Source organism: Oncorhynchus nerka, linkage group LG7, assembly GCF_034236695.1.
Source record: "Oncorhynchus nerka isolate Pitt River linkage group LG7, Oner_Uvic_2.0, whole genome shotgun sequence".
Lineage (NCBI taxonomy): Eukaryota > Metazoa > Chordata > Actinopteri > Salmoniformes > Salmonidae > Oncorhynchus > Oncorhynchus nerka.
Genome location: NC_088402.1, coordinates 47,609,225 through 47,635,937, shown reverse-complemented (window position 1 = coordinate 47,635,937; position 26,713 = coordinate 47,609,225). Strand labels below are relative to the sequence as shown.

Genomic DNA, 26,713 nt, shown 5'->3' with positions numbered 1-26,713 from the left:
TTGCGGGGTTCTGTGCATCGGCAGGACAGATCTGGTAAGATGAGGGGCGGGGGTGTGTGTCTATTTGTCAATAACAGCTGGTGCGCGATGTCTAATATTAAAGAAGTCTCGAGGTATTGCTCGCTTGAGCTAGAGTACCTCATGATAAGCTGTAGACCGCACTATCTACCAAGAGAGTTCTCATCTATATTATTCGTAGCCGTCCATTTACCACTACAAACCAATGCTGGCACTAAGACCGCACTCAATGAGCTGTATAAGGGCATAAGCAAACAAGAAAATGCCCATCCGGAAGCAGCGTTCCTAGTGGTCAGGGTTTTTAATGCAGGCAAACAAATCTGTTTTACCTCATTTCTACCAGCATGTCACATGTGCCACCAAAGAAAAAAAGTAACTCTAGACCACCTTTACTCCACACACAGAGACACATACAAAGCTCTCCCTCACCCTCCATTTGGGAAATCTGACCATAATTCTATCCTCCTGATTCCTGCTTACAAGTAAAAAATAAAGCAGAAAGTACCAGTGACTCGCTCAATATGGTAGTGGTCAGATGATGCGGATGCTACGTAAGGGTGCTGTTTTGCGAGCACAGACTGGAATACGTTCCGTGATTCGTCCTATGGCATTCGTCCTATGGCATACAGGAGTATACCACTTCAGTCACCGGCTTCATCAATAAGTGCATCGACAACGTCGTCCCCACAGTGACCGTGCGTACATATCCCAAACAGAAGCCATGGGATACAGGCAACATCCGCACCGAGCTAAAGGCTAGAGCTGCCGCTTTCAAGGAGCAAGGACACTAATCCAGATGCTTATAAGAAATCCTATGCCCTCAGACGAACCATCAAACAGGCAAAGCGTCAATCCTACTACACCGGCTCTGATGCTCGTCGGATGTGGCAGGGCTTGCAAATTATTACGGACTACAAAGGGAAGCACAGCCACGAGCTGCCCTGTGACGGAAGCCTACCAGACGGAAAAAAGCTAAATGCCTTCTATGCTTGCTTCAAGGCAAATAACACTGAAGCATGCATGAAAGCACTAGCTGTTCCGGACGACTTTGTGATTACGCTTTCCGTAGTCGATGTGAGCAAGACCTTTAAACAGGTCAACATTTACCAGTTGGTCCGCGTATGCTCTGAGTACAAGCCCTGGTAATCCGTCTGGCTACTGATGTGGTTGTCATTTAGGCAGGTTAACTTCGCATTCTTGGGCACAGGGACTATGATCTGCTTGAAACATGTAGGTATTACAGACTCGGTCAGGGAGAGGTTGAAAATGTCAGTTGGTCCGCGTATGCTCTGAGTACAAGCCCTGGTAATCCGTCTGGCGCCTAAATGACAACCACATCAGTAGCCATGAAGTGCTTTGAAAGGCATCATCATCCCGGAAACCCTAGACCCACTTCGCATACTGCCCCAACAGATCCACAGATGACTCAATCTCAATCGCACTCCACACTGCCCTTTACCACCTGGACAAAAGGAACACCAATGTGAGAATCCTGTTAACTGACTACAGCTCAGCATTCAACACCATAGTGCCCACAAAGCTCATCACTAAGCTAATGACCCTGGGACCTAACACCTCCCTCTGCAACTGGATCCTGGACTTCCTGAAGGGCCGCCCCCAGGTGGTAAGGGAAGGCAACAACACATCTGCCACGCTGATCCTCAACACCAGGGCCCCTCAGAGGTGTGTGCTCAGTCCTATACTCCCTGTTCACTGACAATGATGAGACAGCCAATAGGGTGGAGGTCAGAGACCTGGCAGTGTGGTGCCAGGACAACAACCTCCCCCTCAATGTAAGCAAGACAAAGGAAATCATTGTGGACTACATGAGAAGAAGGCTGAACTATTATGATCCAAACACACCAAGACAGTCGTGAAGAGGGCACGACAACATCTTTCCCCCTCATGAGACTGAAAAGATTTGGCATGTGTCCCCAGATCTTCAAAAAGTTATACAGCTGCACCATCGAGAGCATCCTGAACGCTTGCATCACTGCCTGATATGGCAACTGCTCGGGATCCGATCATAAGGTGCTACAGACAGTAGTGAGTATGGCCCAATACATCACTGGGGCCAAGCCTTCCTCTGACACTAGACGGTGTCAGAGGAAGGCCCAAAGAATTGTCAAAGATTACAGTCACACAAGTCAGACTATTCTCTCTGCTACCGCACAGCAAATGGTACCGGAGCGCCAAGTCTATGTCCAAAAGGCTCCTTAAACAGCTTCTAACCCCAAGCCATAAGATGGCTGAACAATTAATCAAATGGCCACCCAGACTATTTACATTGACTTTTTTCGCTTTGCTTTTACACTGCTGCTACTTGCTGTTTATTATCTATGCATTGTCACTTTACCCCTACCTACATCTACAAATTACCTTGACTAACCTGTATTCCCGCACATAGATTTGGTACCAATACCCCCTGTATATATCCAATTTATTGTTATGTAATCTTATTGTGTTACTTTTTATTTTACACTAGTTTATTTAGCAAATATTTTCTTAACTCTTTCTTTACCTGCATTGTTGGTTAGGTAAGCATTTCATGCTAAGATCTACACCTGTATTCAGCACATGTAACAAATAAAATGTTATTTGATAGACAAGAGCATAACACAAAATATTCTGTGGTCTGATGAGACAAAAATGTAACTCTTTGGCCTAAATGCAAAGTGCTATTTCCGGAGAAAACCAGGCACTGCTCATCACCGTCTAACACCATCTCTACCGTGAAGCATGGTGGTGGCAGCATCATGCTATGGGGATGCTTTTCACCACAGCTCCCCATCTAACTTAATTGAGCTTGAGAAAATCTGCAAGGAAGAACAGGAGAAAATCCCCAAATCCAGATGTTCAAAGCTGACATTTACATTTAACTAGTTGCTCCTACCCCTCTACTTTTTTGAACATTTTGTTAAAAATCGCGCAACATTTCAGCGCCCTGCTACTCATGCCAGGAATATAGTACGTTCATATGGTTAGAATGTGTGGATAGGAAACCCTCGGACGTTTTTAAAACTGGTTAAATCACGACTGTGGCTATTACATAACGTGCGTTACATCGGAAAGCGCAGGAAAACCTGATCACAGAAAATGGAAATAAATATCCTTGCGCCACTTCCAGCAATTGTTAACAGTGAGCCGAATTAGATAAGACCGAGCATTCAACTCCCACAGCATCCCCATGTTGTCTAGAGTCTTGTGAATTGAATCCTCTTTGATTCTTGGTTGAACCGAAACAGGGGCACCACTTACCTCCGGTCTCTGCCCAGATCATTCCGGAAGAGCTCTCTCGTGAAATTTTTTCCAAGACGACAGCTAATGATTTTGACATCGCCTATGGATGATTTTTATCGCTTATTAACGTTTACTAATACCTAAAGTAGCATTACAAACGTATTTCGAAGTGTTTTGTGAAAGTTTATCGTCTACTTTTTGAATTTAAAAAAATGACGTTACGTTGTGAAATCGCTGTTTTTTTCGTTTATCACACAGTCTACATATAACGATATCTTGGCTTTATATGGCCCGATTTAATCGAAATAAAGACCCAATAGTGTTTATGGGACATCTAGGAGTGCCAACAAAGAAGATGGTGAAAGGTAATGAATGTTTTCTATTTTATTGTGCGGTTTGTGTAACGCCGAAATGCTAATTATTTTGTTTACGTCCCCTGTGGGTCTTTTGGGGTGTTACATGCTATCAGATAATAGCTTCTCATGCTTTCGCCGAAAAGCATTTTAAAAATCTGACTTGTTGCCTGGATTCACAACGAGTGTAGCTTTAATTCGATACCCTGCATGTGTATTTTAATGAACGTTTGAGTTTTAACTAATACTATTAGCATTTAGCGTAGCACATTTGCATTTCCAGAGCTCTAGTTGGGACGCAAGCGTCCCGAGTAGAGGGAAGAGGTTAAACATGCTGATTTAAGCCTCCACCAGTACTGGTATCAGGCTGTATTAGCTAGCTACGTTTGCTCTGACTCGTATTACTTTTATTAGCTAGTTAGCCAACCAGCGAATTAGCTTAACTTGCTAAGAAAACACAAACTAGCTGTTTGCAGATGTAAGAAACACAAATTAATATTGTAATTATAGAACGCTTGTGGATGTATATTAAGATCAAAGTGGAAACAACATCGTTGTCATCAACATTGTTGCATGTGCTGCATTGATCATGCATTGATTACTCCATCTCGTGGTCAAGCAACAACAAATGCGCTCCTTTGAGTGACAGGGGGCGGGGCTAGGTCTGTGTAGAAAGCGGCATGGAGAGAGAGAGAGAGCAGAGAGAGATGACTCAAGTAGCGGAGTAAACTATAAAAATGGATGTTACACACGGCGTATCACATTTAACAAACCAAACATTAAAATACCGTCATAAAAGGTCAAATAAAAACCCAAACCGGTCCGTGTATAAATACCAGTATATAGTCAAATACGGTATACCGCCCAGCCCTAGTGGGAAGTGTGCTGTAATCTCAAATGTATTTTTTTTTTTTTTTTTTAAGTCATTCAACACACATGGGAAGTCCAAACTGTTTTATGATGATTGGGCTCCATTCCGGTCTTACTTTGTACAGTCCACCACCCTCTGATGGCACTCTCATTAAAACAAAAATACATCTGTATTTGACACCCCTGTGATTTACTGGTTGGAGGAGCATTTCTGTGTTTTTTGGGGAGGACCTTGAGGTTGGTGATGTGCCTCTAGACCTTGAGGTTGGTGATGTGCCTCTAGATTCTTATTGAATGTGACTCGTGGATGCCTCCTTCTTGCCCTGTCAAAGCATAAAATGTGAGCTTGTTTTGCCCTGTTTGTAAAAAATAAGTGTAATTAAAAAATTATTTTTTTTAAATAGCATTGTAAACTTTCATTTTGGTCAGATGGATGGTCAGTCTGTGGCCATGACTGCCTGTGAGTGGTTGCATTTCTCCACCCCTTTCCCTCGTCTGTTTACAGGAACAATGTCAAGGTGACCGCTCTGTTCCTGTATTAACTACAGATTGCCCTTTAACCTTTGTACTTTTCTGCCCAGTGTGTTTAACTTGTCCAAAGTACGGTATCTTTAGATTTGAAATACGTTTTTTCTAGTTGAGCATATATTATTTATATTGTGTTGTCATGTGTGTAAACTGAATAAACAGACTTTTCAAAAAAGAAAATCTGAGACCAAGTTTGAATATGCTGTCCGATTGTTTTTTTAGCGACCAAAACAATGTACATGTTACCCAAAGAGTTGAGCAAAGTTGGTGGAATACTATTCAAAATGATTTACAGCTGTAATGGCTGCCAAACGTGCTTCCACCCAAGTATTAACTCTGGGGTGTGAAAAGACGCACAATTAAATTTTTCTATAACTTCCTTTCACTTTGAAAATGTGTAGATCAGTAAGAAAACAATCTAATTTAATCCCTTTTTAGATTGTAAAGCAGCTAAATGTGAAGACTGTCCAAGCGGTGTGTAGACTTTCACTAGGCACTGTAGGTTGAAGGTGGTTCAGAATGGTTGTGTATTTACTGGTGTTTACCTTGAGTAGACCTAAACCATGCCTGGAAAATGCAACCCACACCATAACAGAGCCGCCAGAACCAGCATTTACTCAAGTATTTACATTATTCAGGACAAATTCAAACCCCACCTTGGATTGCAATGTCTGTTCAACCAGTCTAATGCTAAACTCCACCCATGTATTCAACCATCAAACTATCCATCCATCCACCATCCATCTTACCATCTCTAGAGCCACGCCCTCCGAGCTCTCTTTTTCCAGTTCAAAGGTAAACTCAATGGCTCCACTCTCCTTGTATTTTCCCTTCAGCTTCTTTGGGTCTTCCACCCACAGCTTCAGGGCGATGGCCGCCTTCTTCCCATCATCCTCCTCAGCCAGCTCCACCCGCACCCCTGTGTCCTCTGCAAAGAAGGCGTGGTTCAGCAGGTCCTTTATGGAGTACCTGGGAGGAACGAAAAATAAAAACAACCCTTTATCACTGTGCTAACATGGCATGGCTCCAACTTGACCTTCTGTCATTTTTTACAGATTTAGCCTAAATTAACTTCAAATTAATCATATCAACTCCAAGTACAGTGACCTAATGCCCTCCACCAAATTCAGTAGTTATGTCATGCAGGAGCTGAAAGACTCTCCTGAGCACCAATGTTCTCAGTGTTCCGGTCTGGACAGTATAAGCCCCTATCTAAGAACACCCTCAATTTACTAGCTGCCAGGACAAGGAACGAGAGAGAACTGTACACAATCACCTCTCAGTATGAAAACCTGCCAAATAGGCAGTTTTAAGGGTTATTTTCTCCTCTGTATTAATCCCATTCTTATTCAAGTTAACAGAGGATGGCCTACAGATCGGGAGGGGAGATTGGAATGTTGTTGAGAGCCCCAAATGTCATTGTGATAGGATGTGGGCAGATGAAGGAGGTATGGAGGGGTGACGGAGCACCTTGGTGGCCCTATGGCCTCCAAGGTGGACAGAGACGCAGGTACAGTCACTCACCGCTCCTCTTTCTTCTGGCAGATGCACTCGCCAATAATCTCCTTGATTTCAGGATCCACAACCTTGTTGTAGCTGGCAGGCTTCACCCCCTAATAAACAGAAAAGGAAGGGAAAAAACAGTTCAGAGGGATGGCCGGAAGCCATGAGTAAGTATGGTGGAGAAAATAAAAAGGGAGACAGAGAGAGAGAGATGGCCACATGTATTCACATAGTTTACCACATGTATTCACATAGCTTACCAAAAGTTGTCATAATTTTCCAAATGTTTTTGTTGGCACACCTCATAAATTGTTAGTGTTATGACATTCTGACTTTAGTAGTTTTATTAATACTTATTTTTCACCATAATTTGCAAATAAATTCATAAAAAAATCCTACAATGTGATTTTCTGTAAATTTTTTTCGCATTTTGTCTGTCATAGTTGAAGTGTACCTATGATGAAAATTACAGACCTCTCTCATCTTTTTAAGTGGGAGAACTTGCACAATTGGTGGCTGACTAAAAACGTTTTTGCCCCACTGTATGTAAACTTCTGACCCACTGGAATTGTGATACAGTGTATTATAAGTGAAATAATGGGTCTGTAAACAATTGTTGGAAAAATGTCTTGTGTCATGCACAATGTAGATGTCCTAACCGACGTACCAAAACTATAGTTTGTGGAGTGGTTGAAAAACAAGTTAATGACTCCAACCTAAGTGTATGTAAACTTCCGACTTCAACTGTATATGCTTTAGCCAAAGCCAACACCTCTGACTATCCTTACCATACCATGCAGAATATATGCATGTGCTTTAGTGCCAAGTCCTCGGATTATCATTGACAATCCTAGTCAGCGGAGTTGGCTAAAGTACAGATCTGGGACCAGGCTAAGATGAGTCATCCTACTTCAGCAGTACCTGCCAAGTTTTAAAAGTGCAAAATCAATACCCTTCATCAAATATATCATGGCTCCTGACACCCCCTGATCTAAAAACAGTTTGCCGCATTCATCACTGTGATGATCTTTTCCTCACTGGCATAGAGTGGAATACAAGATTAGATCTATGAAGAATTGGGGGGTTCTGGACTCCCTGAGCAGTGCCATTTGGCACGTCATGACCATCTTTACTGTCCAGTAAACTAGGGAATTATTCAAGTATCAAGAAACATGGGGCTGGCTGGTAACATAACCCCTACCATGGAAAAGTCTTGTATCTCCTACCCTCCATTTTCATTGAGGAGTAGCGTACCATGAAAACCTTACTGTTAATTGGAGAGAGAATCGTACTATAAACATTTTACGGACACAGTATATTCTACATTAGTTATTTTTTGTTCATTTTTAGTCCCATCCTTCAGCTACACTCAACCCCTCCCATCTATCTCTGTAGACCATCCAGTTTTTATTTCTTGTCAGCTCGGGGATTCGATCTTGCAACCTTTCGGTTACTAGTCCAACGCTCTAACCACTAGGCTGCCTACCGCCCCACCCAGCAATGCTATTTGCGGAGTTAACTCAAGGTAAATGCTGCAATTCTTTAGCCATTCCTGAACATGCGACCCAAAACAAGCTACTTATGGACAGTACCAAAATTATTCTGGCCTTTAAATCGTTAATGCTGAATACCCCTGGTTACTTGAGATCTGTGGCTGCCATTCATAGAAATCACAGTGCTAACACGAATGACTGAAATTGGTCATTTTGTGTCTAGCCTAGTTGTGAGTGTTACCTACAGTGCCTTGCGAAAGTATTCGGCCCCCTTGAACTTTGCGACCTTTTGCCACATTTCAGGCTTCAAACATAAAGATATAAAACTATATTTTTTTGTGAAGAATCAACAACAAGTGGGACACAATCATGAAGTGGAACGACATTTATTGGATATTTCAAACTTTTTTAACAAATCAAAAACAAAAAAATTGGGCGTACAAAATTATTCAGCCCCCTTAAGTTAATACTTTGTAGCACCACCTTTTGCTGCGATTACAGCTGTAAGTCGCTTGGGGTATGTCTCTATCAGTTTTGCACATCGAGAGACTGAATTTTTTTCCCATTCCTTCTTGCAAAACAGCTCGAGCTCAGTGAGGTTGGATGGAGAGCATTTGTAAACAGCAGTTTTCAGTTCTTTCCACAGATTCTCGATTGGATTCAGGTCTGGACTTTGACTTGGCCATTCTAACACCTGGATATGTTTATTTTTGAACCATTCCATTGTAGATTTTGCTTTATGTTTTGGATCATTGTCTTGTTGGAAGACAAATCTCCGTCCCAGTCTCAGGTCTTTTGCAGACTCCATCAGGTTTTCTTCCAGAAAATTTGGCTCCATCCATCTTCCCATCAATTTTAACCATCTTCCCTGTCCCTGCTGAAGAAAAGCAGGCCCAAACCATGATGCTGCCACCACCATGTTTGACAGTGGGGATGGTGTGTTCAGGGTGATGAGCTGTGTTGCTTTTACGCCAAACATAACGTTTTGCATTGTTGTCAAAAAGTTCAATTTTGGTTTCATCTGACCAGAGCACCTTCTTCCACATGTTTGGTGTGTCTCCCAGGTGGCTTGTGGCAAACTTTAAACGACACTTTTTATGGATATCTTTAAGAAATGGCTTTCTTCTTGCCACTCTTCCATAAAGGCCAGATTTGTGCAATATATGACTGATTGTTGTCCTATGGACAGAGTCTCCCACCTCAGCTGTAAATCTCTGCAGTTCATCCAGAGTGATCATGGGCCTCTTGGCTGCATCTCTGATCAGTCTTCTCCTTGTATGAGCTGAAAGTTTAGAGGGACGGCCAGGTCTTGGTAGATTTGCAGTGGTCTGATACTCCTTCCATTTCAATATTATCGCTTGCACAGTGCTCCTTGGGATGCTTAAAGCTTGGGAAATTTTTTTGTATCCAAATCCGGCTTTAAACTTCTTCACAACAGTATCTCGGACCTGCCTGGTGTGTTCCTTGTTCTTCATGATGCTCTCTGCGCTTTTAACGGACCTCTGAGACTATCACGGTGCAGGTGCATTTATACGGAGACTTGATTACACACAGGTGGATTGTATTTATCATCATTAGTCATTTAGGTCAACATCCTCACTGAACTTCTGGAGAGAGTTTGCTGCACTGAAAGTAAAGGGGCTGAATAATTTTGCACGCCCAATTTTTCAGTTTTTGATTTGTTAAAAAAGTTTGAAATATCCAATAAATGTCGTTCCACTTCATGATTGTGTCCCACTTGTTGTTGATTGTTCACAAAAAAATACAGTTTTATATCTTTATATGTTTGAAGCCTGAAATGTGGCAAAAGGTCGCAAAATTCAAGGGGGCCGAATACTTTCGCAAGGCACTGTATATACGAGCTAAATTGGTTTACATTTTAAATGTGGACTCACGCTGGTGACTTTGCGGTAGATCTGTGCAGCGTTCTGACACTCCGAGTACGGGTACTCTGAGGTGGCCATCTCCAACATGCACATGCCAAAGGCATAGACATCCACTGACTCATCATAGTGCTCCTCATACATCTCTGGGGCCATGAACTCTGGGGTGCCTGGGAGGACATGGTCAAAGGTTAGACAGCAGGACATTTTTGGAATCTGGAGACTGTTGTCCATTTTAAAAATATATAGATGATACACCAGGTGTTACTGATGCAGTCTGATTGGATCTCCTACCTATGACACTCTTGGCGAAGGAGGCCCTCTTGAGCGTGGCCAACCCCAGGTCTCCTATCTTGACGGAGCCGGTGGGGCCCGTGATGAAGATGTTGTCACACTTCAGGTCTCTGTGGATGATGGGAGTGGCCCTGGTGTGGAGGAAGTGAAGACCCTTCAGGATCTGCCTACACCAGCTCCTCAGAACCTTGGGCTTCATTACCTTGAAGCGCTTCAGATACCTACAGGTGGGAAAAGGACATCAGTATCACCATTCATATATTCAGAGTTTTGGGATTGATAATCCAGTCAAAAATAAAAGGTAATTTAGAGCAAATATTCATGTGCATATCACTCCATTGCCTCTTTTTGCAGTACTACATTGCTTAGTAATCTCAATGATAAATAATACTCCCGCACACATTAACTGGTTTGTTGGGGGGAATGCATGTAAAAAATGGTGTTGCTTTGCATCTATGACTAGATCCCGCATTGCCCAATTATAGCCTCTTCGTTTGACTATCATCGTCATCCTCTCCCATCTTCAGCAGGTGTAACAGCACACTCACGTTTTGAGCGTGCCTGAGGTCATGAGCTCCGTTACCAGGACGATGCACTTCTTCCCTTTGAGGGGTGACTCCCAAAAGTCGTAGAAGCGGACGATGTTGGGGTGCTGCAGCCCCTTCAGCATCTCTGCCTCCTCCTTAAACCGCTGACGCTCTACTTTGGTCAGCTTACGGTCCTGAGGGAGAGGACAGAGAAGCTACACTAAATCCAGAGTTGTGGTCAGGAGACAAAAGATTATGAGAGAAAATATTCCTGGTTGGACCTAGATCATTTTCAATGTTATACAGAATTATTTGTGAAACACTCTTTTAAAGCAATGGCTATAGTGGTACAAGGAGAGGAAAACACTTCAGAGATCATGTGAAATGAAGAGATCATTAATATCAGGTTTTTTGAGAGAGACATATAAGCAGAACAAAAAGATGGGAGAGAGGGACCGTGTGCAGGAGGCTCTTCCATTGATCTCTGTCTGTGCCTGTTTGTCTCTCCGGTATTAGTGTGTCTGTCAGAGCCATATTCAGCTCATTAATTGGACCATATGTTTGACCCAGCTGGTCACCCTCGAAAGGAACTTGCAATTGAGTAGCCACCAGAGCAATGATTACTTTGGGAAGTGAGGACCAGTACTGTGGAAAATCAGTGGTGCAAGCATGGTTCAGATCACACAGGCACTGGCTGCAAGGCACCATGTGGTCTACTTCAGTAGGAGCAGAGGATCTTTCACATTATGCATGTCAGTGGGTGTCACTAGTAGGGCTGTGGCGGTCATTTCATTTTGTGAGCCGGTGACCGTCAGGCAAATAACTGCCAGTATCATGGTAATTGACTGTTAATTAACATAAACCCATTTAGCATCTCCTGGCTTCCACACATAGCCTACAAACCACTGATACAGACGTTTGGAACATCTATTTTTTAAAGTCTAATAAATCCATGTAATATAGCCTCCACCATCACAATAAATCCATGATTTCTTTTAGACAGGTCTAAAGAAAGATGATAAAGAAAATGTAGATATATTTCAGAAGAACAGAATAGCATACTCTGAGCTGTCCTTATGTTAGGCCCTGAATGTAAATGGATCCCATCGCATTTAACTGTACTGATGGGTTGTTGTTCATTTACATAAAAACACTGTGTTATTTAGCAAATGTGGCACTCTGGTTTTGGCACGTGCGCTCTAGCAACAGCTCAGATATATCCAATTCGGGAAGTTATTCAGACCCCTTGACATTTTACAAAAAATTTTGCGTTACAGACTTATTTTAAATAGAATTTAAAAAAGATTATTCTCAAACTACACACAATACCCCATAATGACAAAGCAAAATCAGATCTTTTGAAATGTTTGCTAATTTATTAAAAATATAAACAGAAATACCTTATTTACATTATTATTCAGACCTTTTGCTATGTGACTCGAAATTGAGCTCAGGTGCATCCTGTTTCCATTGATCATCCTCGAGATGTTTCTACAACTTGATTGGAGTCAACCTGAGGTAAATTCAATTGATTGGACATGATATGGAAAGGCACACACCTGTCTACATTAGGTTCCACAGTTGACAGTGCATGTCAGAGCAAAAACCATGCCATAAGCTCAAATTAAATTGTCCATGAGGCTCCAAGACAGGATTGTGTTGAGGCACAGATCTGGGGAAGGGTACCAAAACATGTCTGCAGCATTGAAGGTCCCCAAGAACACAGTGGCCTCCATCACCCTTAAATGGAAGTTGGGAACCACCAAGACTCTTCCTAGAGCTGGCCGCCCCGCCAAACTGAGCAATCAGGGGAGAAGGGCCTTGGTCAGGGAGATGACCAAGAATCCGATGGTCACTCTGACAGAGCTCCAGAGATCCTCTGTGGAGATGGGAGAACCATCTCTGCAGCAGTCCACCAATCAGGCCTTTATGGTAGAGTGGCCAAATGGAAGCCACTCCTCAGTAAAAGGCATATGAGAGCCCGCTTGGAATTTGCCAAAAGGCACCTAAAGACTCTCAGGCCATGAGAAACAACATTCTCTGGTCTGATGAAGCCAAAATTGAACTCTTTGGCCTGAATGCCAAGCGTCACGTCTGGAAGAAATCTTGCACCATCCCTACGGTGAAGCATGGTTGTGGCAGAATCATGCTGTGGGTATGTTTTTCAGGGACAAGGACTGGGAGACCAGGATCGATGGAAAGATGAACGGAGCAAAGTACAGAGAGATCCTTGATGAAAACCTGCTCCAAAGCGCTCAGGTCCTCAGACTGGGGCGAAGGTTCTCCTTCCAACAGGACAATGACCCTAACCACACAGCCAAAACAACGCAGGAGTGGCTTCGGGACAAGTCTCTGAATGTCCTTGAGTGGCCTAGCCAGAGCCCGTATTTGAACCGGATCAAACATCTCAGATCAAATCAAATGTTATTGGTCAAATACACATGGTTAGCAGATGTTATTGTGAGTGTAGCTAAATGCTTATGCTTCAAGATCCATCAGTGCAGCAGTATCTAACAGGTAATATCAAACAATTCCACAACAAAACCTAATACATACAATCTAGTAACGGAATAGGATAAGAATATATAAATATTAAATATATGGATGAGCAGTGACAGAGCGGCTGAGATGCAATAGATAGTAGTGATGCAACGATATTACATTTTTGGCCGATACCGATATCCGATATTTTCCTTGCCAAAAACACGATACCGATAACCGATAGTTAAAATTTTAGTGGCCTTTTAAGCATTCTAGTACAGTTAAATAGTTAACACACACACATGGACGCAGTGGTCTAAGGCACTGCATCTCAGTGCAAGAGGCGTCGCTACAGTCCCTGCTTCGAATCCAGGATGTATCAAATCCGGTCGGGATTGGGGGTCCCATAGGGCAGCACACAATTGCCGCAGCGTCGTCTGAGCCGTCATTGTAAATAAGAATTTGTTCTTAACTGACATGCCTAGTTAAATGCACCTGTACTGACCTCGCCTTCTGGATGGTTCTCAACCAGGATTTCAATGCCGTTTGGGTCTTGCGAGTCAAAAAAATATATACACGTCAAATAACACTATTTGACGTGTCAAATAAGCTTGTTGACCAATCAGGTCCTGAATATGACTGCACATCACATAATAATTTAATGTGTTTTTACGTATTTGTTACACAGTGTAATCAATATCACTCGTATTTCATGTCACAACGATTCATCGATAAGTATGCTATGATGCTGGTACAGTTGTCTCGCGCACCTACAGTGCTGGTCATTAAAAAAACTAGCTAGCTGATGGATGCAAACAATGTTCTTCCCCAAAAACATGGCAAAATGACAATTTGTTTCAGTTGCTGTAGTTAGCTAGCTAACTATATAGCTAGGTGTCATCATCTAAAATAACCCTAATTTATAAGACAGTTCTTATTTGATTAATGGTGGTCGGAACCATCTCTGTAAAGCTAGACACAATAAGTTTTAGCCAAGGATTTGCAGTTAGCCTTCAAAATAAAAGTATGGCATAATTCTACTATTTGTATTCACTGCATCACTGTCAATGCCAGACTTTTATTTTGAAGAAAAACTGCAAATTCCACTATTGCGCCTAATCCTTATTGTGGCTAGCTTCACAACATAAACCGGTCCGGTCGAGTGTCAATAGCCAGATGAAGCTAGCTGGCTGCTTATAACGTTAGCTTTGGGTAACAGGGTTAAGTAGCTGGCTAGCTATTTATTTTCATGACCTGAGGTTCAATTTCAATAGGCAAACAACAAGTGGTAACCTAGCTAATACTTACAAGTATTCCTAAATCATTGCTAAGAATGATGAAAATGCAGTTTCTACTGGTCATTGTTTTCAGGCTGGTTGTATTGGTGCTAGCTAATAAACACATCGTTCGTGGCTGGTGTTGGCAGACTTTTAAGTACAGCTTTGACAGTGCTACTTTTTTGACATCCAAAGACCCAAACGGCATTCCATAGTAAGTATGTCGTGAAGCTAATAGCAGTGATGCTATTACTGTGTAACTCGAGTAGGGCAACATCTGAACAATAGCGCACTTGTGTGTACCGGTGCTCGATCAGTCGGCGAAAGCCAACATCACCCAGGACAAAGAACGGTTGATTGTCAAAGGCAATGAATTCCATTATCTTGGCTTTAATGGATTTCGCCTTTGAGTTGTCTTGCTGAAAAGTTGTTACTCTTTCAAATGACTGCTAGACTTGTTGACTGCTCGATCCACACAGTAGACATTGTGGGTGTGAATTACGCCATGTATCTACGTTATCTACAGTTGAAGTCGGAAGTATAAACACCTACCTCTAATTGAGAACCAATCTAGGCAACCATAGACCTACATAAACACCTAGATGGAAACAACCCCATAAATCTACAAAACCCCTAGACAGTACAAACACCCTAGATGAGACAAAAACACACATACCACCCTCGTCACACCCTGACCTAACCAAAATATATAAAGAAAACAAAGAATACTCAGGTCAGGGCGTGACAATATTTCAGCTTTTATTTCTTTCATCACATTCCCAGTGGGTCAGAAGTTTACATACACTCAATTAGTATTTGGTAGCATTGCCTTTAAATTGTTTAACTTGGGTCACATGTTTTGGGTAGTGTTGTGGAATAATCAGAATTTGTTGGTAACATAGGTAAGATGTTTTATATTCATCATATGTTTGTAAGTTACTTCTCATCAAGAATGTTATTTTTGTATAATACTGTGGCAGGGTTGAAGTATCTGTTCTATGTCAAGACTAAGTTGCATGGGCCGCAGAGAGGGGAGAGGTCAAAGTGTCATCATGTGTAAACATATATTTTGCTCCACTGTGTCTGTGTGCCATTTTCCCATCGGGAAAAGGAGGATGGCAGTGTCTGGAATCATTCTATGCTCCCTCTAATGTTGTCTTCAGACACTGAAGACAACTCCTCTCCGTGAGTTTGTCCAGGATTGGTTGTATTTAGAATTGGTTGTATCTAAATGACAATTTGATATATGCCTGTTGATATGGAGGATTGGATTATGGTTCTAGGGTTTGAGTAAGGAGACAAAGCTGAACGATTTATTATGTCTATGCTGTCTGACTATGTGTGTTCTTTGCTATTAAAGGATCGCAGTTGCAATGCAGAAGGGGCTCTCAGAGAATTAATTGATAGACACTGAATTGCCTGAGAGTCACAGGGTTGTGATAAAGCTCATATAATTAAAGATGGACTTTGATAACTAACTCTGACTTGTGTGTGGTTTGCGCTCATGATTTGGTAAATAGAGGAAATTTCCACGACAGTAGCCTTCCACAAGCTTCCCACAATAAGTTGGGTGAATTTTGGCCTGTTCCCACTGACAGAGCTGGTGTAACTGAGTCAGGTTTGTAAGGCCTCCTTGCTCGCACATGCTTTTTCAGTTCTGCCCACAAATGTATAGGATTGAGTTCAGGGCTTCGTGATGGCCACTCCAATAACTTGACACTGCTGTCCTTAAGCCATTTTGCCACAACTTTGGAAGTATGCTTGGGGTCATTGTCCATTTTGGAAGACCCATTTGCGACCAAACTTTAACTTCCTGACTGATGCCTTGAGATGTTGCTTCAATATATCCACAATTTTCCTTCCTCATGATGCCATCTATTTTGTGAAGTGCACCCGTCCTTCCTGCAGCAAAGCACCCCCACAACATGATGCTGCCACCCCCGTGCTTCACAGTTGGGATGGTGTTCAAACATAACGATGGTCATTATGGCCAAACAGTTCTATTTTTGTTTCATCAGACCAGAGGACATTTCTACAAAAAGTATGATTTTTGTCCCGATGTACAGTTGCAAACCGTAGTCTGGCTTTTTTATGGCGGTTTTGGAGCAGTGGCTTCTTCCTTGCTGAGCGGCCTTTCAGGTTATGCCCATATAGGACTCGTTTTAATGTGGATATAGAGACCTGTTTTGTACCCGTTTCCTCCAGCATCTTCACAAGGTCCTTTGCTGTTGTTCTGGGATTGATTTGCACATTTCACACCAAAGTATGTTCATCAGAACATGTCTCCTTCCTGAATGGTATGACGGCTGCGTGGTTCCATGGTGTTTATACTTGCGTACTATTGTTTGTACAGATGAACGTGGTACCTTCAGGCATTCGGACATTGCTCCCAAGGATGAACCAGACCTGTGGAGGTCTACAATTTGTTTTCTGAGGTTTTGGCTGATTTCTTTTGATTTTTCCATGATGTCAAGCAAAGAGGCACGGGGTTTGAAAGTAGGCCTTGAAATAAATCCACAGGTACACCTCCAATTGACTGAAATTATGTCAATTAGCCTATCAGAAGCTTCTAAAGCCATGACATAATTTTTCAAGCTGTTTAAAAGGCACAGTCAACTTAGTGTATGTAAACTTCTGACCCACTGGAATTGTGATAGTGAATTATAAGTGAAATAATCTGTCTATAAACAATTGTTGGAAAAACGACTTGTGTCATGAACAAAGTAGATGTCCTAACTGACTTGCCATAACTATAGTTAGTTAACAAGAAATTTGTGGAGTGGTTGAAAAACGAGTTATAATGACTCCAACCTAAGTGTATGTAAACTTTCGACCAACTGTAGGTACGCACGGTAGCTTTGACATCGGTTTTTAACATCGGCGTTAAACTAGACATCGGGCCGATACCGATGTTCGCATTTTTTGCGAATATCGGCCAATTCCGATATATCGTGCATTCTTAATAGATAGTGTAGGATACAGTGTATACATATGAGATAAGTAATGTGATATATGTAAACATTCTTAAAGTGGCATCTCTGGAGAGACCTGAAAATAGCTGTGCAGCAACACTCCCCATCCAACCTGACAGAGCTTGAGAGGATCTGCAGAGAAGAATGGGAGAAACTCCCCAAATACAGGTGTCGTGACGTTGGTACCATTAATGCGATGATGATTATTATTATTATTAGGGATTATTATTAGGGATGCATGATATATCGGTGAACATATCGGAATCTGCCGATATTAGCTCAAAAATAGCAACGTCGGTATCGGTCCGATGTCTAGTTTAACGCCTATGTGAAAAACCGATGTCGTAATGAGGCCACGTAAATTTTTGCGCTTCACGTGCAACACAACATTCCTAACCTAGCCCACAATGTCTACTGTGTGGATCGAGCAGTCCACAAGTCAAGCAGTCATTTGAAAGAGTAAGAAATTTCAGCGAGACAACTCAAAGGCAAAAACCATTAAAGCCAAGATAATGGAATTCATTGCCTTTTTGACAATCAACCATTCTCTGTCGTGGGTGATGTTGGCTTTCACCGACTGGTCGAGCACCGGTACACACTAACGTTACCAAGTGCACTATTGTTCAGATGTTGCCCTACCGGAGTTACACAGTAATAGCGTCACTGCTATTAGCTTCACGACATACTATGGAACGCAGTTTGGGTCTTTGCATGTCAAAAAAGATGCACATCAAATAACACTATTTGACAATAACACTATTTGACGCGTTACAGAACACAGTTCTATTATAGAATGTTGTGTGTTCTGAATTTGCACGTGCCAACCAAGCGCCACCACTGTCATCAGTAGCAGTGTCAAAGCTGTACAAAAAAAAGTCTGCAAACAAGCAAACACCGGCCACGAACGATGTGTTTACAATACCGCGTTGGTAATAAAGTATTATTTGTTAGACCGCAACTTCTGGGGTAGCTAGCTAGCTTTAGTTTGGTACCTAGCTAGCACCAATACAACCAGCCTGAAAACAATGACCAATAGAAACTGCAATAATTTTCACTATTCTTAGCAATGATTTAGGAATCCTAGCTAGGTAGCCACTTGTTGTTCACCTATTGTAATTGAACATCAGTTCATGAAAATAAATAGCTAACCAGCTACTTAACCCTGTTGCCCAAAGCTAACGTTATAAGTAGCCAGCTAGCGTCATCTGGCTAGTGAGGCTCGACCTGACCGGGTTATGTGGATTAGGCAAAATAGTGGAATTTGCGGTTTGCCTTCAAAATAAAAGTGATATAGGTGGTTACAATTGGTGGAATCACGGCATATTTAGACTAGATAATGTTAAACAAGGTTGGAATGTGAAGCAATGAAATGGGGTATCAGTCTACTGTGTGACACCCAAGAGTTTATGCAAATATTAGCGTTGTAGATCTTTGCGGGACTGTGACCATGTGAAATGACCTCCCCAGTCAGCCTATTGTGTGTACTGACATTCATATTGCACTGTACAGCTTTACCTAAGGATTGGGGATCAACGAAATGGGGTAACAGTCTACTCAAAACCCAATATATTTTTTCCCAACGTCCTCCTCAGAGTTATCTGACTCCAAAACATCCACGCAGTATTGTTTTTCCTCTGGAATAGTGTTCAATCCACATAGGTTGACAATAAATGTGGCTCCATTCACAGTTGTTTCAGAGTCCCGCAATAAGAGCTACGATGCTAATGTTCTCTGGGTGTCACTGAGTAGACTGATACCCCATGTCATTGATCCACAATCCATTGGTATGGCTGTACAGTGAAATAAGTATGCCCCCGATGCAATTCTAAAGTATAAGATATCCAGTGTGAATTCAACAGATTTTTGTCAAGTTAACAAATTATTGTCTTTTGGTGATTTTATATAACATTCCAACCTCGTTTAGCATGATCTAGTCAATTATGGCACAATTCTACTATTTGTATGCATTTGCATCACTGTCAATTACATACTTTTATTTTGAAGGGTAACCGCAAAGTCCACTATTGTGGCTAATCCTTATTGTGGCTAGCTTCACATAGATGGGTCCGACCACCATTAATCAAATAAGAACTGTCTTATAAATTAGGGTAATTTTAGATGATGACACCTAGCTATATAGTTAACTAGCTAACTATAGCAATTGAAACAGATGTCGTTTTGCTATATTTTGGGGAAGAAAATTGCTTGCATCCATGAGCTAGCTAGCTTTTTTTATGACCAGCACTGTAGGTGCACGAGACAACTTTACCAGCATCATAGCATACGTATCGATGAATCGTTGTGAAATTAAATATGAGTGAGTTATTACACATTGATTACACTATGTAAAAATGTTTATGAACGAGTTCAATTATTATGTGACGTGCAGTCATATTCAGGCCCTGATTGGTCAACAACCTTATTTGACATGTCAAAGTGTTATTTGACGTGTATCTTTTTTTAACTTCTTGACGCTACCCATCCCGTTAGCGGGATCATTTTCGTTAGCATCCGCTGAATAGCATAGCACCACAGTCAAATAATATTACTAAAAAATATTCATATTCATGAAATCACAAGTGCAAAACACAGCTTAGCCTTTGTTAATCCACCTGTCGTCTCAGATTTTGAAATGATGCTTTACAGCGAAAGCAATCCAAGCGTTTGTGTAAGTTTATCGATAGCAAAACATAACATTATGTACACTAAGCATTAAGTAGCTAGGTCACGAAAATCAGAAAAGCAATCAAATTAATCGTTTACCTTTGATGATCCTCGGATGTTTTCACTCACGAGACTCCCAGTTACACAACAAATGTTCCTTTTGTTCCATAAAGATTATTTTTATACCCAAAATACCCTCGTTTGTTTGTCGCGTTAGGTTCAGAAATCCACAGGAAAGAGAGGTCACGACAACGCAAACGTTTATTCCAAATAATATCCATAATGTCCACAGAAACATGTCAAACGTTTTTTATAATCAATCCTCAGGTTGTTTTTAAAATATATATTCAATAATATACCAACTGGGTGTGTAGGTTTTTCCAATAACACCGGGAGAAACAATGGCCGCTTTACTCTGTAGCGCAAAACTCACTCAGAGCCTCCACCTATCCACTTACGCAATGTGATCTTTTACGCTCATAAAAAAAAAAAAGCCTGAAACTATGTCTGAAGACTGTTGACACCTTAGGGAAGCAATAGAAAAAATAATCTGGTTGATATCCCTTTAAATGGAGGATAGGCATGCATAGGAACAGAGAGGTTTCAAAATAAGAGGCACTTCCTGATTGGATTTTCCTCAGGTTTTTGCTTGTAATATCAGTTCTGTTATACTCACAGACAATATTTTTACAGTTTTGGAAACGTTAGAGTGTATCCTATCCTAATCTGACAATTATATGCATATTCTAGTTTCTGGGGCTGATAAATAGGCAGTTTCAAATGGGTACGTTTTTTTAGCCAAAAACGAAAATACTGCCCCCTACACGCAAAAGGTTAACATGCAAAGACCCAAACGGTGTTCGGTAGAAATCCTGGTTGAGAATGAAACGACTGGGCAAATGAACAATGAAACAGCACAGCAAGTAAGTGAAAGAAATAGGTTTTGATTATGTTTTACTGGTAATGGGGACATACGTAAATGCCAACAAAATAACTTTTTGGTCAGTGTGTTGTGTGTGTGTGTAACCTTTATTTAACTAGGCAAGTCAGTTAAGAACAAATTCTTATTTTCAATGACTGCCAAACCCGGGTGACGCTGGGCCAATTGTGTGCCACACTATGGGACTCTCAAGCACGGCCGGATGTGATACAGCCTGGATTCGACCCAGGGACTGTAGTGATGCCTCTTCCACTGAGATGCAGTGCCTTACACCACTGTGTCCATGTGTGTGTGTTAACTATTTCACTGTACTAGAATGCTTAAAAGGCCGCAAAAATGTTTAAATATCGGTTATCGGTATCATTTTTTTTGTCAAGGAAAATATCGGATATCGTATCGGCAGAGAATGTCATATTGGTGTGTCACTAATTATTTTATCAAGTCAATTAACTGTTTAATTATTAACATGATTCAGTTAATCATGTAACAATTAAGTCATTAGCAATCTTGGGGCACAACTGAAAAGGTTTGTTTAATGAGTTACCGTTTCTCGAATTAAGAATATATTTATAGCTGTAGAGTTATCATCTTAGTCACCCATTAATTATCATTGTTACCTCATCAGTCTCATTCTGAACATTGTTGACTTTAAATCTGCACAAACCCTAGTCTCCATGATGAATCAGTGATACACAAATTGGCTAAATAATCGCACAGATATACATAAACACACACACACAGGATAGATTATACATTGGTTACTAACATGTTGCAATGAAAAGAAAAGTCCCTGGTGGACTAACCCGATATGACGGCTTGTTACTTCTCCCGTGGGAGAAGAAGAGAGAGGAATTCAACTAATCGTACATACGGTTGAATAATACGCTCATCGTAAATATGGATATTTAGCACCCTAACAACCGCTCATTCGGATTTAGAAATGCAACACATATTTACGCTTGTATGTCCTTGCCGTCTCTTTGTTGAAATCAACCGGTCCATCTATGGAGAGTGTGTCTGTTAGGACGGATCTTCCAGAGGTGTACTACACGGTGTTCAACGGGCTTTATTCTTCACTCGGTTTAGAATAGTTACCCTAGAGATACCTATAGTGGTGAGGGGGAATTGTTCTTTGTCTCTGGTCGCGTTTCCTAGGCTAACAGTGGATAAACAGCTGCAGGCAATGTTCCTGTATAGTCTTCTTATTCTTCTTAGAGAGAGCGTTTCCTAGGCTAACAGTGCATAAACAGCTGCAGACAATGTTCCTGTATAGTCAGTCTTCTTCTTCTTTGAGAGAGAGAGTTTCAGAGGGTCTTAACATTTTCTAGTACTGTAGTTTCAAACCATTTTGACATATCCAGCTTGCGCTGTACTTCGGCTGGTCTTTAGTTTTAAACCATTTCTCAGCCGTGTAGCCACCGCTTCCCGCTGTCTGGTCTGGTAGAGATTTTCTTCTTCTCTGTTAAAATTTTCAGAGTTTTTCCATTTCGTACCTTTCAGCTCACGCTGTCGGTCATGCTGGTCTCTTTTTAAATGGCAACCATTTCAACATGTAGCCACAGCTCCACATTTTCTGGTCTAATATAAATATCGTTAGCAGCTCTTTTATGCCCTCGCCTTGAAGGGCGGTTCCATCACATAGCACATGTCTGTGCTCACGTGGGCGAAGTTAGAAGGCTAAAATCACATTTCATCTTCTCACAAATAGTTTCATATTTAATCATAGAAGTTCCACAACTGGGACATATACAGTGCCTTGCGAAAGTATTCGGCCCCCTTGAACTTTGCGACCTTTTGCCACATTTCAGGCTTCAAACATAAAGATATAAAACTGTATTTTTTGTGTGAAGAATCAACAACAAGTGGGACACAATCATGAAGTGGAACGACATTTATTGGATATTTCAAACTTTTTTAACAAATCAAAAACTGAAAAATTGGGCGTGCAAAATTATTCAGCCCCCTTAAGTTAATACTTTGTAGTGCCACCTTTTGCTGCGATTACAGCTGTAAGTCGCTTGGGGTATGTCTCTATCATACCATGCACTTTGACCACCCTGTGAAGTTCATTATAACACATTTCATCTGTGTACTTTCATCTGTATCACTGCATACTTTTCCGAGTCGTAGTGAGAGGACCACACACCATATCATCGTGTGACTTCCAAGTTTACTTCGAAATGATGGCTATATTATTTTTTGCGCATAATGGATTTCCACCGCCATTCCTCGCATAATTAATTTTACAGACACAAAAAGATCCCACGTTGTCTAGTGTATTTTGTTGTCAACATCTGGAAAGTTTACCGACAAATTGGCTGTTTCCATCAGGCCTGTCGTGCCATTTTTGTTTTACCCCCCTTTTTCGTGGTATCCAAATTTTACCCCGCTTTTTCGTGGTATCCAAATGTTAGTTACTGTCTCGCTGCAACTCCCGTACAGACTCGGGAGAGGCGAAGGTCGAGAGCCATGCGTCCTCCGAAACACAACCCAACCAAGCCGCACTGCTTCTTAACTAGAGGTCGACCAATTAACGATTAATTAGGGCCGATTTCAAGTTTTCATAATCAGAAATCTGTATTTTTGGACACTGATTTGGCCAATTTATTATTATTTAATTTTTTACACCTTTATTTAACCTTTATTTAACTAGGCAAGTTAGTTAACCTCTTCAGTCGACCCTCTACTTTTTTGAACATTCTGTTAAAAATCGCGCAACATTTCAGCGCCCTGCTACTCATGCCAGGAATATAGTATATGCATTTGCTTAGTCTGGTGTGGATAGAAAACACTCAGACGTTTAAAAAACTGGTTAAATCACTGCTGTGGCTTTACCAGAACGGCATTTACATCGAAAAGCACAGGAAAAACTGATCACTGAAAATGGGGAAAATATATCCATGCGCTACTTGAACCCATTGATAAACGTGAACCACAATTAATTGACTGAGGTTGCAGTACCTACAGCTTCCACAGGGTGTCTAGAGTCTTGTCATTTCCCTTCGAGTTTTTTCTTGGTCAAACACATACAGGACACCGTATCTAATCCGGTTTAGGAGTTTCTAGCCGGACATTTTTCCAGACGGACAGCTAATGATCTTTACATCGCCTCCTGATGAATTTTATCGCTTATTAACGTTTACTAATACCTAAAATTGCATTACAAACGTATTTCGAAGTGTTTTGTGAAAGTTTATCGTCGACTTTTTGAATTTAAAAAAATGACGTTACGTTTTGAAACTATGTTTTTTTAGTTTATCACACAGTCTACATATAACGATATCTAGGCTTTATATGGACCGATTTAATCGAAATAAAGACCCAAATAGTGTTTATGGGACATCTAGGAGTGCCAACAAAGAAGATGGTGATGAATGTTTTCTATTTTATTGTGCGGTTTGTGTAACGCCGAAATGCTAATTATTTTGTTTACGTCCCCTGTGGGTCTTTTGGGGTGTTGCATGCTATCAGATAATAGCTTCTCATGCTTTCGCCGAAAAGCATTTTAAAAATCTGACTCGTTGCCTGGATTCACAACGAGTGTAGCTTTAATTCGATACCCTGCATGTGTATTTTAATGAACTTTTGAGTTTTAACTAATACTATTAGCATTTAGCGTAGCGCATTTGCATTTCCAGAGCTCTAGTTGGGACGCAAGCGTCCCGAGTAGAAGCAACAGGTTAAGAACACATTCTTATTTCCGATGACGGCCTAGGAACGGTGGGTTAACTGCCTTGTTCAGGGGCAGAACGACAGATTTTTACCTTGTCAGCTCGGGGATACAATCTTGCAACCTTACAGTTAACTAGTCCAACGCTCTAACCATCTGCCTCTCATTGCACTCCACGAGAGTGCCTGTTACGCGAATGCAGTAAGTCAAGGTAAGTTGCTAGCTAGTATTAAACTTATCTTTAAAAAAACAATCAATCAATCGATCATAATCACTAGATAAACTAGTAATATCATCAACCATGTGTAGTTCTAGCGTGTCCCGCAAATAATCGATGCGGTGCGTATTCGCGAAAAAACCATAAACATCAATAACTTTCTTAAAATCAATACACAGAAGTATATAATTTTAAACCTGCATATTTAGCGAAAAGAAATCCAGGTTAGCAGGCAATATTAACCAGGTGAAATTGTGTCACTTCTCTTGCGTTCATTGCACGCAGAGTCAGGGTATATGCAACAGTTTGGGACGCCTAATTTGCCAGATTACATTGAAGGTTGTGCAAAGTAACAGGAATATTTAGACTTATGGATGCCACCCGTTAGATGAAATAGGGAACGTTTCCGTATTTCACTGAAAGAATCAAATGTTTCCGGATTCGACCATATTAATGACCTAAGGCTCGTATTTCTTTGTGTTATTATGTTATAATTAAGTCTATGGTTTGATAGAGCAGTCTGACTGAGCGATGGTAGGTACCAGCAGGCTCATAAGCATTCATTCAAACAGCACCTCCGTGCTTTTGCCAGCAGCTCTTTGCTGTGCTTCAAGCATTGCACTGTTTATGACTTCAAGCCCATCAATTCCTGAGATTAGGCTGGTGTAACCGATGTGAAATGGCTAGCTAGTTAGCGGGGTGCGCGCTAATAGCGTTTGAAACGTCACTCGCTCTGAGACTTGGAGTGGTTGTTCCCCTTGCTCTGCATGGGTAACGCTGCTTCGAGGGTGGCTGTTGTCGATGTGTTCCTGGTTCGAGCCCAGGTAGGGGCGAGGAAAGGGACGGAAGCTATACTGTTACACTGGCAATACTAAAGTGCCTATTAGAACATCCAATAGTCAAAGGTATATGAAATACAAATGGTAGATAGAGAAATAGTCCTATAATTCATATAATAACTACAACGTAAAACTTACATTACATTTACATTTACATTTAAGTCATTTAGCAGACGCTCTTATCCAGAGCGACTTACAAATTGGTGCATTCACCTTATGACATCCAGTGGAACAGTAGTGCATCTAAATCTTTTAAGGGGGAGGGGGGGTGAGAGGGATTACTTTATCCTATCCTAGGTATTCCTTAAAGAGGTGGGGTTTCAGGTGTCTCCGGAAGGTGGTGATTGACTCCGCTGTCCTGGCGTCGTGAGGGAGTTTGTTCCACCATTGGGGGGCCAGAGCAGCGAACAGTTTTGACTGGGCTGAGCGGGAACTGTACTTCCTCAGTGGTAGGGAGGCGAGCAGGCCAGAGGTGGATGAACGCAGTGCCCTTGTTTGGGTGTAGGGCCTGATCAGAGCCTGGAGGTACTGAGGTGCCGTTCCCCTCACAGCTCCGTAGGCAAGCACCATGGTCTTGTAGCGGATGCGAGCTTCAACTGGAAGCCAGTGGAGAGAGCGGAGGAGCGGGGTGACGTGAGAGAACTTGGGAAGGTTGAACACCAGACGGGCTGCGGCGTTCTGGATGAGTTGTAGGGGTTTAATGGCACAGGCAGGGAGCCCAGCCAACAGCGAGTTGCAGTAATCCAGACGGGAGATGACAAGTGCCTGGATTAGGACCTGCGCTGCTTCCTGTGTGAGGCAGGGTCGTACAACTAAGGTCGTAAAACTTCTTACCTGGGACTCATGTTAAAAGGAACCACCAGCTTTCATGTGTTCTTATGTTCTGAGCAAGGAACTTAAACGTTAGCTTTCTTACATGGCACATATTGCACTTTTACTTTCTT

General features: G+C 41.6%; 1 protein-coding gene across 1 annotated transcript in view; it reads right to left on the bottom strand.

Annotated features, from left to right (window-relative positions):
• LOC115117932 (serine/threonine-protein kinase WNK2-like) overlaps positions 1 to 26,713 on the bottom strand; it is a 131,570-nt gene that overhangs the window by 57,799 nt on the left and 47,058 nt on the right. Inside the window, 5 exon segments of the mRNA XM_065020562.1 lie at positions 5,759 to 5,978; positions 6,534 to 6,622; positions 9,901 to 10,058; positions 10,183 to 10,403; positions 10,731 to 10,903. Of these exon segments, the coding sequence (XP_064876634.1) occupies positions 5,759 to 5,978; positions 6,534 to 6,622; positions 9,901 to 10,058; positions 10,183 to 10,403; positions 10,731 to 10,903 (861 nt within the window).